Source organism: Silene latifolia, chromosome 9, assembly GCF_048544455.1.
Source record: "Silene latifolia isolate original U9 population chromosome 9, ASM4854445v1, whole genome shotgun sequence".
NCBI classification, from domain to species: domain Eukaryota; kingdom Viridiplantae; phylum Streptophyta; class Magnoliopsida; order Caryophyllales; family Caryophyllaceae; genus Silene; species Silene latifolia.
In genome coordinates, this window is record NC_133534.1 from 195873451 (window position 1) to 195889726 (window position 16276).

The 16276-nt window shown below is 33.9% G+C and overlaps 1 protein-coding gene across 1 annotated transcript; it reads left to right on the top strand.

Annotated features, from left to right (window-relative positions):
- The first annotated feature begins 1676 nt into the window (after positions 1-1676).
- LOC141602074 (uncharacterized) lies at positions 1677-12967 on the top strand. Its single transcript, XM_074422384.1, has 4 exons — positions 1677-2570; positions 2886-3496; positions 12370-12739; positions 12815-12967. The coding sequence occupies exons 1-4, from the start codon at positions 1677-1679 to the stop codon at positions 12965-12967; spliced, it is 2028 nt and encodes a 675-aa protein (XP_074278485.1).
- The last annotated feature ends 3309 nt before the right edge of the window (positions 12968-16276 follow it).

The following is a 16276-nucleotide window of genomic DNA, read 5'->3' on the forward strand; positions in this document are numbered from 1 at the left end:
CCACTCGAGGAGTAATGAACTGGAAATGCGTGGCCACGCTCGGAAGATATCTATGGTAGATAAATCCGGTCAATCAGTTATTCTCCAGATCGAGGAAACCACTCTCGATAAGATCACTTGCAAGTACGACCTGAAAGACACCTTACATTGAGTGGGAGATAGTAATAGGACAAGAGAATTTGTGATGCACACTTGTCGAGGACAAGTGGGAGATTGTTGGAATATGTGTCCTCCGACAATAATGCGATCACAACTGACAATCATGATGATCACATGTTTAAATTTCATTTTGAGAATACATGTGGGATGTAATATTTTACAGTCAACTGGTCCACACTTATCGGTAATGATTGGGTGACTAGAGTTTGACATTACTGTCGTGCGACGGTGGTGATCAGTTGATCCCCTTAGGTCATACCTATAGGGAAATACTCTTAATTGATTATTTAATTAATCGTATGCCGATACGAGTTAATTAAATTGCTTAAAATTGACGGATGATTTTGTGAGTAAAGTTAACGTGTCTTATTGTAATTTGATTAAATGAGATACGGTCTAAGTAATCGAATTGTTTTATTACTTAGATAAAATTATTGTTTACGAAACAATTGAAATTGAATGAATAATTTATTATAAATACAAAACGTTGTAATTTATAATTTGATAAACCGTTTTGGCACATGTAATTACGAATTACGAGTCGATTTTGTATATGACATATTTTATGAGTATGTTGATTTTTAATATGTTAAAAATACATTACAATTTCATATGTCAAGTAACATGTCACATATGTTACAATTGACAAATGACAAAAATAAAATGGACCTCCCATTTTATTTAAGGGTGCCGAAAAATGGAGGGATTGTTGGGTTGATATTGTGTTTTTTATCTTAGTGGAAAACATAACGATAAAAGACTACCTCTAGCCATGCATGCCTACTCTTGCCTTGAGAAGACCAAGACCATGCATTGGCTCCCCAATAAAGACCCCCCCCCAACCGGTTTTCCTATGGGTGTGCAACCATATGGATTTCTCCATTATTCATTCTTTTCACCTATTTTTTCCTAGAGTAAGAAAATTATATACTCTCTACAATTTGTAAAAGTTCTAGAGAAATAAAAACCACAAAATCTCCTCCTCTTGGACCGAAATATTTCAAGAGAACAAATAAATTTTTGTGTCAATTTTTAAGTAGACTAATCTTAATACTAGATCATATTATTTTAGTCTTTAAGATGTATTCCTTGGGTATTCACTTTTGGGAGAGATTCTATACTTGAATCTATGTTCATCCATTATTGGAAAGCTCAAGAACTAACAAGAAGGAGATCTTGTTGGTGCCCATATGATGACCGAAATTTAGATGGTGAGAAATTGATTTTCTTATCTCTTCTTATTTAGTTTGCATGCATAAGATTTGTATTTAATTTTATGACTAAATTAAATTGTAACATATATAAATATATTGTATAATGAGATATGGATTTCTAACTCTTTTTACCAAAAGTATTGGGCTATTGTTAAGAATGATGTTATTAAAGGATCTATCAATATCCTAAATTTCGGTACTGTGCTTAAGGATTTCAATAAAACCTTTATTGTTGTTATTCCGAAAAATTATTGCCCGGAGAGAGTTGGGGATTTTCGGCCGATTAGCCTCTGCAATGTTATTATGAAAGTCGTCACAAAGTGCATTGCTAATAGATTAAAAGGGGTTATGGATGATCTTGTTAGTCCTTTTCAAAGTGCTTTTGTCCCAAATAGAAGTATTGCAGATAATATTGTCATTGCCCAAGAAATTCTCCACACCATAAATCACAGGAGTTATGGCAAGATGGGTATGATCGCTTTAAAGGCGGATATGAGTAAAGCCTATGATCGGCTAAACTGGAATTTCATTAGAGGGGTGCTCTCTTACTTAAATCTGTCGGGCTCTATGGTTCAGCTTATTATGAGTACTATTGAATCTGTTTCTTACGAAATTCTGATGAATGGTGCTTCTATGGAAAGAGTTGAACCTGGCTGTGGGATTAGGCAAGGTGATCCTTTATCCCCCTATATTTTTGCGCTTTGCACGGAAGTCTTACCCCAAATGATTCTCTATGCCCAGGATAGCAATCTCATTAAGGGTATCAAAATTTGCAAGAACGGGCCGGAAATCTCTCATTTATTGTTCGCGGATGATTCTCCTTTCTTTATCCGTGGTGACTATGAGAATTTGGATTTTCTAATGAATATTATCGATGAATATTATTCTGCCTCTGGACAATGCCTCAATAAAGATAAGTCCTCTATTCTTTTTAGTCCAAATTGCTCACTTATGACGGTCCAGAAGTGCCTAACTGAGTTTAAATTTGCTCCTAAGCATGATCTTGGCAACTATCTTGGCCTACCTACGAGTATTGGGTCTTCAAAAAGGGAGTTATTTAAATTTCTTGTTGACAAGACTAAGCGAAGGCTATCCTCCTGGAATAACATTCTTCTCTCTTCGGATGGAAAATTGACTCTCATTCGTTCCGTTCTCTCTTCACTATCCCTTTTCTCTCTATCGGTATTTCGCATACCGGTAAGTGTAACATCAAAGCTTCAATCCTTGATGGTGTATTTTTGGTGGAGTGGAACTAGAACTAATAAGTCTATTCATTGGTGTAGTAAAGAATTCCTTAGTAGGCCTGTGGGAGAAGGGGGTCTTGGACTTCGCAACATTGGATGTTTTAACCAAGCTCTTCTGGCCAAGTCCGCTTGGCGAATCTTATGTGTTCCAGGAAGCCTTATTAGCAAAGTTATTAGTCCCAAGCTTGGTGTTCAAGATGATATTTTATTTCAAAACCGTTGGAAGGCTACCCATGCGTCATCATGGGCTCTAAAAAGCCTTGTCTAGGGCTCCGATCTTATCTATAACAATATTGCTTGGACCATTGGATCCTCTTCTTGCCTTAATGTTTGGAAGAGTAAATGGATTGAGGGCTATAGTCTTCATGATCTGTGTGGGGATTCTATTGATGTTGCCACTAATTCCACGCTTCTGGTTAGTGAGCTTCACGATAATCATAGAAGATGGGATCTCTCTTCTCTTGGCTTCGTTCCGGGGGAGAAAATTACAAAGAAAATCCTCGCAACTTATATCCTGTGTCAACCCTCAGATGACTCCTTCTACTGGAATTTCTCTAAACATGGTGTTCACACAGTTAAGTCGGGATACTATGTTGCCGCTATGGCCTTATCTAATGGACTAACCTCGAATGTTGATCGCACTAGAATGTATACACCAATTGTGGCCTTCTGCAAATCAAAGCTCTGGAAGCTGCCTATTTCTAACAAACTAAAGGTGTTTCTGTGGAAATTTATGGCTAATGCGCTTCTAGTGGGCTCTAAATTCCTCAAACGAAAAATGAATGGGCGCTCCTCCTGTTCTCTTTGTGATGAATCATCTCCTTGTGTGGAATCTATTTCTCACCTCTTCAGATATTGTAGCTTTGCAAAGGCTCTATGGTTTGGTTGTCCTTTAGGACTTAGAATCACGGGAGGGGTGGACATTGATGCTAGGGTTGAAAGGAAATGTAGATCTTTATACATACTAACATACTCATATATGTTGAAATTAATTCGTCATAAAATTAAATACGGATTTTATGCATGCAAACAATATAATAAAATAGAGAAGAAATCATATTCTTACATTGGATGTATCGGTTTTATGGGCACAAAAGAAATCTCCTTTCCTTTTGTTCTTGAGCTTTCCTTTTGGATGAACAAGATTCAAGGGTAGAATCCCTCCCAAAGATGAATACCCAAGGTAACCACTAAAAAGACTAATATTATTTGATCTAGAACAATATTAATCTTACCAAAATTGACCCAAAATATTATTTTGCACTCTATAATTTTGGCATAGAGTAGAAGCATTTTTGGAGTTTTTATCTCTCTAATTTCATAAGATGTAGAGAGTGTTTTCTAATTCTTTCTCTAAGAAAAATATGCAAAAAGTATGAATGAATAATGATAGAGAAAACTCTCTATTAGCCCTTGAAAAACCGGTTGCCAAGAGTAAGAGGGAGCCAATGCATGGTGAAGTTTTTCTATCCAAGAAAACATAGGCATGCAAGGCTATGGCTAGGTCTAATTATGTTGTTTTCCACTCAAAATATAACATAATTTAAACACCACACTCCCTTCTAATTTTCGGTCCAAATGAGATAAAATGGATTCCATTTTATCTTTGTCAATTTGTCATATGTCACATGTCACATAAAATTGTTATGTATTTTTAACTTATTAAAAATCAACGTATCATCAAAAATACGTCATAAACAAAAACGACTTAGTAATTCATAATTACTTGTACCAAAATTTTTACCAATTTATAAATCACAACATCTTGTATTTATAATAATTTATTCATTCAAATGCAATTGTTTCCTTAAACAATAATTTCATCTAAGTAACGAAACAATTCGATTACTTAGACCGTATCTCATTTAATCAAATTTCAATAAGACACGTAAATATTACTTCCAAAAACGTCCGTCAATTTTAAGTAATTTAATTAACCCGTATCGTCATACGATCAATTAAATGATCAATTAAGTGTGTTACCCTTTAGGTATGACCTAAGGGGATCAACTGGTCACCACCGTCGCACGACAGTAATGTCAAACTCTAGTCAGCCAATCATTACCGATATGTGTGGACCAGTTGACTGTAAAATATTACATCCCACATGTATTCTTATAATGAGATTTAATAATGATATTTAAATCATATGATCGCACTATTGTTGAGGACACATTTCCCAACAATCTCCCACTTGTCCTCGACAAGTGTGCATCACCAATTCTCTTGTCCTATTACTATCTCCCACTCAATGCAAGGTGTCTTTCAGGTCGTACTTGCAAGTGATCATATCGAGAGTGGTTTCCTCGATCTGGAGAATAACTGATTGACCGGACTTATCTATCATAGATACTTTCCGAGCGTGGCCACGCATTTCCAGTTTATTACTCCTCGAGTGGCCCTGAGATATTGTTTTAACCCTGACAAGGGGGTGGACAATTCCTATCGCACTCATTCCCTTCGACTAGCCACAGCCATCATAACCCAAAATATGCCCATTTGACCCCATTTACGAAGGTCGTAGTAACACAAATCAAAGTTAATCTGAAGCTGTGCCATCTTAGGTGAATAGTCTTTAGTCAAAAGAATCGACTCACTAGAATACTATAGTAGCTCTCGCCACGACCAGGCTATATAAATTTGCCAGAACTCTATAAGCGGTCATTAGGCCCGACAAAACGTTCCTAACAGTCTGCCTATGCGATCGACTAGTCATCTCACATGACTCTATGGCACTTGAACTTGCCATCAATCGCATCACACTTTAGTCACTTCGAGACGTCACCTCATACAAGTGACTATGGGCGAATACCATGCTAATCCGTGTTCACTTTAACGGGGTTCAATTGTCTCTACAACCCGTTTGGATGTAACAAGGTATAATAAAAGAGTTTTAAAGTAAAACTCGAACGACAAATGCGATTATCTCATATGAATAGTCAATGCCTGATTACTATTCATGTTCTATAATCTAATTTGATCTTGTATATAGTTGTTCATTTCAATTCAATTGAAATGACATGACTCATCATGTTTAGCCTTTGACAAGGCTTTGGTTAGTAGGTTTTATCAACTTCTTGTACCTTACTCAACCTTACTACATATTCGTTTTCCTTTGTAATGTATACATTTGCATCACAAAACTTTCTGAGTACGTGTCGAGATCCAATCAAGACATAGGCCCTTTTAGCCTAAGAATAGCTCCCACTGTTTTCACAGTGTGCGGGACTCATCCTCTTGCACATCTCATGATTGCAAGTGTACTCAATTTCCGTTATAAATATCTCTCATTGTCCTTTATTGCCTAGAACGATTCTAGAAAATCTACTTCTTAATTATCATAGCCACAATGGTATCTTAACCATCCTAATGTGTTTTGATTATGGATTTGTCGGAAACCATGCGCAATCTCAATTGTCAATTGTCACTTGTGTAACACCCTTACACAAAATTGCATCATAAACACTTTGCTTTACTTCCTTAATGCTTCTGCATGCACTTAAGGGTAATCTTTATGGCTTACTTGGCAAAGATTACTTAAATTCGATTTTGAAAAACAATTCATCATACTCGAAGTATATGAAGTGTTATACATCATTACTCATTTAATTGATCCCAAGCGGAAGCAAATGCAAATGGAATCAATCAAAAATGTTCAATTTAATTGAACTAGTCATGAATCTTATCAACATAAGACTTCTTACTGACGCTAATATCATGTGGATTTATCTTCATAAATCCGGATATTCAAGATGTATTATAATACTCCAAAAGTCTTAAATCATTCTCAATGATCAATATGTCATCCACATATCGAACTAATTAAAAATTCCGTAACTCCCACTAAACTCCATGTATAAACACAACTTCTCGACTTATCGAGAAATGTTTTATCACATGATCAAAATGTTGATTCCAACTCATTGATGTCCTACTTAAGATCCTCTCTTAAGTTTCACATTATCTTAGGATTGCAAGAATCTATAAAACTTATGACATGTATTGAATACATTGCTTCTATTGAAGAAGTGGGTTTTAGATTCACTTACTGTGTATTTCATAACCTCATAATGAAACACAATCCCCAAGAAGATCCAAATAGACTTAAGCATTTCAATTAGTGCAAAACCCTTTGCAACTAATCTTGCTATGAAATATCTCTTTATTAGTGCAAAACCCTTTGTCACTAATTAAGCCTTTTATTTCGGATTTTCATGGCTCTAAGCCTCGTATTGTGTTGTGACTTAAACACTCTTATGTAAGTCCTTTGTCGATTACTTTCCAGAAGTAATCAACTTGAATCAAACAATTTCTTTTGTAAGTTATAAGCTCTTTACTTTCTTAAAAGTAGCATGAATTCATCATTTTTAACAAGTGACGAATTTAACCTCCTAGGTTTTGAAGAAACAATGTCTTACACAAAACGTCTCATGTAGCCAAGAAAGACCAGTTTCTTGCGACACAACATTCTTTGTGGCATTCTTTGTGGCTCTTGAATAATTTCTCCCACTCTGTCTTCTAAAAATAAACTTGTATTTTAGAAAGACAGCTTCACGAGCCGCAAACCCGTCGTACTCGTGATAATTGAAGAGGGAAAAATGAGTATTTGTTTCTTGTGAAAACTTACAAACATGGTACCCTTACCATTTCATATCTCATATGATTCGATTTAGTGGAAAAATAATTTAGACAAAAATGATAAAATCCCCAAAAGGATCAAGTTACTCAAAGTAACTTGATTGAAATCCAAACCATATCGAATAGCGTTTGAATTCTTATCTAATCACACATTATTCCATAATGCGTGCTAAGAGAGATTAACTTGTGATACTATATCACATTTCCTTTGGCTTATATCAAAGTCTTCACTTTGATAATCCCATCACGACTTAAATCGTGATTCCTTGAATTCTTTGAACTTCTTCAAAGATTTCTCTATTTACCTTATTAAGTGAACACACTAGCGTTAACTTAAATCGTTGGTAAAAGAGAATGATCAACCTATTATGGATCAATGATTTATAACCTCGATCTCCTTTTCAACCAAAAGGCACGAGACATCTTGCTTTGAATACAAGATACGCATATACCATTAACAATCTAATGGTTTCAAGAGTACTCGTTAACTCTTTGCGTTCATTATTCCAAAATTTAAGGTTTAATCTTGGGTTACCAACTTGAGTCTAGCATCATCTTCATGATATATTATTCTAGTTTGGTTTAGAATATAATCACCTTGATAATGGGCTAGCCATACATCAAATCGTGGTGTATAGGGTCACAAAAGTGAAAACCTCTTTTGTATCTTAACAAGTTTATATTCTTATTTAGAGTTTATGCACTTAATAGTCACAATTAAGTACAACTTTAAATCCAAAAACTAGATTGAGTACACAATTACTCTATCTCTCAACATTATTGTTGCTAGTCGTCATATTCTAATCATCTTATGTGTCGAATACAATGATGAAAACCTCCTCTGGTTTCTAATATTGACGAAGTGGCACTAGCAAAATTTATGTTTAATCAAATAAACACTTTTTAAAGAAGAAGGTCCCATTAGATGTCCCACAACTAACTTGCTGATTCTTCAATAATTTGGGGTAGTTTCCTTTCTCGTGTCCAACATTTAAGACAATGGATACTTTATCGGTTGGGATTGATAGGTTTAGTATCGTCATTCTCAACAACTTTACCTTTAACATTACCTTGTATCAATTCCTTTTACTTCTTGAACCTCGTCCTCATCTTAACAGTTTAAGAGAATGCTCCCACTTATTTCAATGAGTCTTTGCTTTGAGAAGCAAAATTGAATTCACGAAGATCACTCTTCATTTGTTCGTTTTAGTCTTAAAACTTTCATTGAAGTGGTTGCGTTATTTTGGTCAATTACGAATTCGAAAATCTAATCACCAAAAAATTTATCGCTTCAAGGTACTTAATTCAATTAAGTACATGGAAAAATAATCCATTGTAAGTAGATGTGTTAGTCAAGAATCAAAAACCTGTTTGATAATGAATAACTTTAATCTATACTCTTTACAAGAGATCCTTAGCAATGGTTCATATGAGGTTTTAGAAGCAAATTCAAATTTGTCTTTAGTCACTATATTTTAATGGAGATTTGAATCAAAAACGAAATGATATCGTATATGAATTGTGGTAAAGAAATAGAACAATAACAACAACGGAATAGTGGAAAACTTAACATTTATCGTTTTATTAATACTTGTAAACAAGTATAGCATTTACATAGTGACCTCTACCCAACTATGATAAATGATTCCAAGACCCAAATTCATATTAACTTGGGGCACGGTGTGCGAAATACCCTCATCAATATAACTCGGTGGATTAACTCTTTAATCGATTCTACTTTTAGAACTCTTGGTCGATAAAATTACATTAATATTTATCTTTAGCCCGAAACACATCCGGAAATACGTCGTGAATACTTTCGTTGAGTTCAACCCAAATTTCGAATAAATGTGTCCATGATCCAAACTCATATCAACTTAGGGCACGGTGTGCCGAAATACCCTTCATTAACATAAATTCGGTGGATAGACATTTATCACCCCACTTCACCAACGTAACAAGGTTTGTCTTACGGTAAAAGCCGCTCAACTCCCTTGCGAAACTGGTACTTCATGGGTTTCTAATATTTGGTAAGGCTATGTCTCAATTGATTGTTTTAGCGAGAGGTCATGCCAATTTATTATCTATCACGTTTTAAGTGAACTAAAGCGGTGAACTACGATAATTCGAATTGACACGGTCGAAAAACTCGATAAAAAAAAGATGCATGTTTTAGTTATGACGATTTAGCGATGCATGTGACATAAAATAAAATGCAAGCATAAAGATAAATAAATCCTAGTATGGCCTTTCCTAAAATAGAAAAACTATTCAACTATTACATATTCGGAAACCAACTCCATTGGTCCCTTGAACTTCGGTTGTGGCACGCATCTCGAGGTAACACCGTCTTTATGTATCGTCATTCTTGAAGAAAACCGTCTTTTGGAACTCCGGAATGAATAAAATTACATAATAAATTACATAATTTCCTATTATACATTTGTAACTAAAATAAAATAAATCTATTAAATTACAAAACGGTGATACGAGATCACAATAAAATTACAACCGAATCGATATTCCCATACATTTCGGGAAATACCAATTAAAATCTAAGGCCATACTAAGTAAAATTACATAATTCAAAAATTACATAAATTAAAATTATGACAATCATAAAGAAAATGCAGCATTATAATATGTATGAACATGCTCAATTTTAATGCTAAATCGCCTTTAAATAGCCAATATCGTATATTACTCGGTTTTTACGGATTTGCGTGATTTCAACATTTTATAATCACAAAAATACATAAACTCATATTTATGCATAAGTTAATTACCCTAACCTCTTAGGACTCAAAATTTAGTCTTCACTAATAATTTGACCATAATTAACCCCTATTTTATAAAATTGTTCATAAATGGACCAAAAATTACAAAAATAAGCCATATACTTCAAATAAATCACAAAATTTCAAATAAATTCAAAATTTGAAATTTAAACTCATGAACATTCTGGAAAATTTCCATGACACTCATAATGTTCAAAATCTTAGGTTAAAAATTTCGAAATTTTTCCGGAAAAACAATGTTGCGGTTTATCGATTTTTAATAAAATAATCATAAAAACATGGAAAAATTATTTTCATTAACTTTTCAATTTTAGATCTGAAAAAGATAATAAAATGCAACATTAGACGTTTTTCCTAAGTCATAGATTATGTTTTATTAATTTTCCACTAATAATGTCACTATTTATGCTATTTTTCTTCAAAAATTCATAAATCATGCAAAAAGACTTCTTTATAGCCAATTATTTTACACACATCTTGTAAAATTGCATGTGACAACATATTAATTTTCTATGACCAGATTCGAAATTTAACTCATATTAACCTATTTTTCACCTAAATCCGAATTTAATAATGAAAAATTCATTTTTCGAGCATAACAAGTCCAAAAATTATGAAAATTTACAAGTTATCTGAAAATAATATATGTGACAACATATCCAAAAATCAATGGAAAATTCGAAGTATAGCTAATTTTAGACCAAAAATGACATTTTTACTCATAAAATCACATTTAAATGTCATTATTGTAAAATATGAACAATAAAAAACCGAAAAATTAACCAAAATATCCTAAAACATTTTAGGACCAGAAATATTAACATGCATGGATTAATTTCGTGATATATCATAATAACACAAATTTTACAAGTTTTATTTGTTATTCTTATAACTCGGAAAAACTTTTAACCGATTTGCATGCAAACAACCGTGGCTCTTGATACCGATTGAAAGGAAATGTAGATCTTTATACATACTAACATACTCATATATGTTGAAATTAATTCGTCATAAAATTAAATACGGATTTTATGCATGCAAACAATATAATAAAATAGAGAAGAAATCATATTCTTACATTGGATGTATCGGTTTTATGGGCACAAAAGAAATCTCCTTTCCTTTTGTTCTTGAGCTTTCCTTTTGGATGAACAAGATTCAAGGGTAGAATCCCTCCCAAAGATGAATACCCAAGGTAACCACTAAAAAGACTAATATTATTTGATCTAGAACAATATTAATCTTACCAAAATTGACCCAAAATATTATTTTGCACTCTATAATTTCGGCATAGAGTAGAAGCATTTTTGGAGTTTTTATCTGTCTAATTTCATAAGATGTAGAGAGTGTTTTCTAATTCTTTCTCTAAGAAAAATATGCAAAAAGTATGAATGAATAATGATAGAGAAAATTCTCTATTAGCCCTTGAAAAACCGGTTGCCAAGAGTAAGAGGGAGCCAATGCATGGTGAAGTTTTTCTATCCAAGAAAACATAGGCATGCAAGGCTATGGCTAGGTCTAATTATGTTGTTTGCCACTCAAAATATAACATAATTTAAACACCACACTCCCTTCTAATTTTCGGTCCAAATGAGATAAAATGGATTCCATTTTATCTTTGTCAATTTGTCAATTTGTCATATGTCACATGTCACATGTCACATAAAATTGTTATGTATTTTTAACTTATTAAAAATCAACGTATCATCAAAAATACGTCATAAACAAAAACGACTTAGTAATTCATAATTACTTGTACCAAAAATTTTACCAATTTATAAATCACAACATCTTGTATTTATAATAATTTATTCATTCAAATGCAATTGTTTCCTTAAACAATAATTTCATCTAAGTAACGAAACATTTCGATTACTTAGACCGTATCTCATTTAATCAAATTTCAATAAGACACGTAAATATTACTTCCAAAAACGTCCGTCAATTTTAAGTAATTTAATTAACTCGTATCGTCATACGATCAATTAAATGATCAATTAAGTGTGTTACCCTTTAGGTATGACCTAAGGGGTTCAACTGGTCACCACCGTCGCACGACAGTAATGTCAAACTCTAGTCAGCCAATCATTACCGATATGTGTGGACCAGTTGACTGTAAAATATTACATCCCACATGTATTCTTATAATGAGATTTAATAATGATATTTAAATCATATGATCGCACTATTGTTGAGGACACATTTCCCAACAAGGGTGTGGGTCATAAACTGGGTTACTTATTTCTTAATTGGCCCAGATCCTAACTCCCTCCTCTTTCCCCTTATTGCTACCCTCTGGAGAATTTGGTGTTGTAGGAATGAGATGGTCTTCAAAAACCGTCGGCCTTGGCCTTTGAGTGCTCTCAATTCTATTCTCGGTGACATCCAATGCATGAATGAGGTTGTGTGTAGTAAGGATGCTAGCCTCCTTAGAGCGCCTTTGTTGGACTCCTCCCCAGTTTTTGAATTAGATAAGAGAATTAGAAACTCCTTCCCCTATTGGATTGTTGGTGGACCTGGGTGTGGCAATGTTTGCACTATCAAGTGTGATGCTGCCTGGAGGGCCGATAGAAGTTCTGGCATGGGGTGGTGCTTATTGGATGGCAATGGGGCCTTAAGGAATACTGCTCACGCTCGCTCGTTTGCATCTTCTGCCCTGCATGCCGAAGGACATGCAGCTATCACGGCACTCAAATGGGCCTAGGACGAAGGATGCCTTCATGTTAGACTTGTTACAAATTGTCTTATCTTGGTTATGCAGGTTGCTGAAGCGGAGAAGGCGATTGCATCTGTTAAGTGCATTATCGATGATTTAAAGTCTATTGCGTCTCGTTTTCATTGTTGCTCTCTTAGTTTCTGTCCTAGGGGGGTGAATAGGATAACTCATAATCTTGTCCAAGAAGCGCTTTTGTAAGCTACGCTATTTGTTGCTGTCAAAAAAAAAAATAAAAAAAAATATAAAAAAAACGTACTGTCTCATAATATTCATATGCTAATGCTGATTATTGTTTACGTGTTCTGATATTCTTGTCTGGTTGACTTAAAACACTTTATTGTCCATGTGAGTATGTGACTTCCTGAAATTTTTAGCAGGACCATATAAAGTTGTACATTATAAGATTCTCTAGGTATTTGTTAAACACTTTGTAATAAACTATGACGATCAATCTTGCATTTTCATAGCACGTTCTATCTAGGAATACAAGCATTTTCTTAATCATACGATATGATCTAAAAACTACTATGGCATGAGTTGTCATCACAACAACATAGCTCTTCAGCGATTCTAGGAAATATTGTTGGTGTACTAATTATAGAATCTATACAAGTATAGACGGTTATAAGATACAAGTATAAAAATATTGTATCGCATTTTGAAAAATAGTTCTTAGGCCACGAAATCATGGCCCATACAATAACATATAATGTCCCACCAACAAGACAATAATCATGGGAACCGTGGTGTCTAAGGCTAGGGGCAACCATGAGCGTGAGAAGGTATCCTCAGGTTTGCCCATTGAATTTAAAGGCTTTATTGATGAAATTCAATACAAATCACGACATATAATACACTTGTCATTCATGTTTAATGCCTCATTTTTTCTCGATCACACCGACCTCCATTTACTTTAAGACGCCCCTACATGGGAATAAGGTTATTGATAGTTGGACTCACCTCCATAGCACGCGGATGGTTATTGATAGTATAAGTTTTAGAGAGAATTAGATTTTAATCTCCTTTGAAAGTAAAATTTTTAAAATTATTCCCTTTTGAAATTTTTTTGCTAAACTTTCTTCCATAAGTTGCATATTTTGCTAAAATTGCTCCAAATCCCACTTTAAGTATAACTTATTTCGTCATTTTTGAACTTATTCACTTGTGGCTTAGTCAAGCTATACTTTGAAAGGTATAACTATGTAGACAAATGTAGGGGGAGTTCAAAAACAGATGATATAAGTCAACTTAAATTAGAGTTTTGAAGCAATTTTAGGAAAAAATGCAATTTAAGGGAGTAATTTTAGCAAAAAATGCAACTTAAAGGAGTAATTTTGAAAAACAATTTTAAAGGGAGTCATTTTAAAAAAGTTGGTTTCAAAAGGGAGTAAAATCTAATTTACTCTAAGTTTTATAATCTAAATTAACATAGTATGTTCTCGTCTTATAATGAACATATATAAACTGAATACACAAGCGATAAAAGAGATCATTACTTACCTCCAGCCATTGCTTTAATTAATTGATCCGTCTTAGTAAATAACCCGATTTCTAAATCCCCAGATCTGACTTGATTTCCAAACACTCAGCCTCATATTTTAGATGTTGTATTTTCTTAATGAGATAGGCTTGGCGAACCTTTATCAGAATACATGTATTCTCTTTATGTAGACTAATACGAAAGTTAAGAGCATCCGTTAATTCGCGAAAGCAATACAATACCTGTGAACTAATTTGATCACCAATTCTGGAATACCCGGTAAGTCCGAAGCTTTATGCGATATTAATGACAACAATGGAAACAACAACAACAACAATGCCGAACAGAACCAACTGCAATAATGAATAACAAAGATGAACAACAATATTGTGATTACGAACGAATGAACACAATAACGGATCAGACCTAATCTGGCCACGAACAAAATGCGATGAACAGTGTCATGAATAGTGTCGTGAACAGTAACGTGAACAATAATTTTTTTTGGTGTTTTTGATTTTTGTGAACAACGAAAATAAAAGGTATATATGACCAATCTAGATCTATAGATCGTTCATTGGTGATTCTTTTTGCAAGACCTATTGCTAGACAATCGAGTTAATGCTTGAACGCGTCATACAAGAATTAGGGTTGGAACGAAAAACGTCGATCCGAAATTAACAATTGCAAACTGCAAAGTACTGGTTTTCTTATTAATCACTCAATGTGTAAAAATACAGCATCGTCTATCTCGCCTTATATAGGCTTAATAGAACCGAAAAAAAAGACCTTAAATAACCAGCCAAACGCTACGCTAAATCTGACCATCAATAAGGAGCGTATCATTAATGCATTTAATAACGACACTTAGATTACCGTTTTTAAAATATTGGCGGAAACTTAGACCGCGCTAATAAGAATAACGGTTTCCGTCAAAAACCGTTCTTATTATAATGTGACAACGGTTGTTTAACAAACCATTATAAAAAACGTTTAAGGGTTTCCAAAAACTGGTTTTAGAATCACCCTTATCAATGGTTGTTAGACAACCGTTACCAGTTTAAGAAAACGGCGTTTCGAATACCGTTACTAAATTAACACCAGCAACGGTTTTTTATACCCGTTGTTATGTTATAACTACGGGTTTCTTGTAATCGTTATCATTTTCAATTATGAAAGAACGGTTCCTCTGTACCCATTGTTATTTATCTTTTACTGGTTAAAAATAACCGTTATATACTTTTTCCAATGTTTAATATTCAATCGATCCATGTATGATAAATAATGAACCGTTGCATGCATTATTTTGTTTGACCATTGTTACTATCCGTCCATTATTATATTCACACATGCATACATATTTTCTTATAAATATCACTTATAATGTGATCAATTAACCATATTCACCAAATCAAAGTTCAATTAATAATAGCCTATAATTTAATTAAAAATATTACACTTCGATCACCATGTCGTCGTCTTCTACACCCGCGAAATCACAATCAAATACCCGCTATATCCATCTTATTACCTGTATTATACACAACCTTCCAATCAAATATGATGACAAAGGTAGGGCTTTTTCGAGAAGTTTTACTTGGATGAGAGATATGCTTCGTCAAGGTGGTTATACGAACGTTAAAAAGCTCCACCAAGCTTGGACTAAAGTTCATGGTTTTCTTGGTTACGCAATGATCGAGTTTGAAGGTTTTGGGAAGAAGCTAGAATCTTTTCGTCAAGCGAGAAAACTCCAGGCAAGATACGAGGATCATGATGCAAAAAAGAAAAATTATTATACGGATGATGTGTTACAAGCGTAATATTTAAGGATTGCAACCGATTGTGACATTAATCTATTAAGAACATATCGACACTATATTGACACAGTGCCTCGTTCATGGGAGGCGGAACAAGTGTCTCCTAATAATCCACATATTGAATTCCCCATATTTATCTCAATCGCAGGGGAATTAAAAGAAGATTATGTTGATTAATTATTATTATAATTCTAATTAATGTTGTTAAAA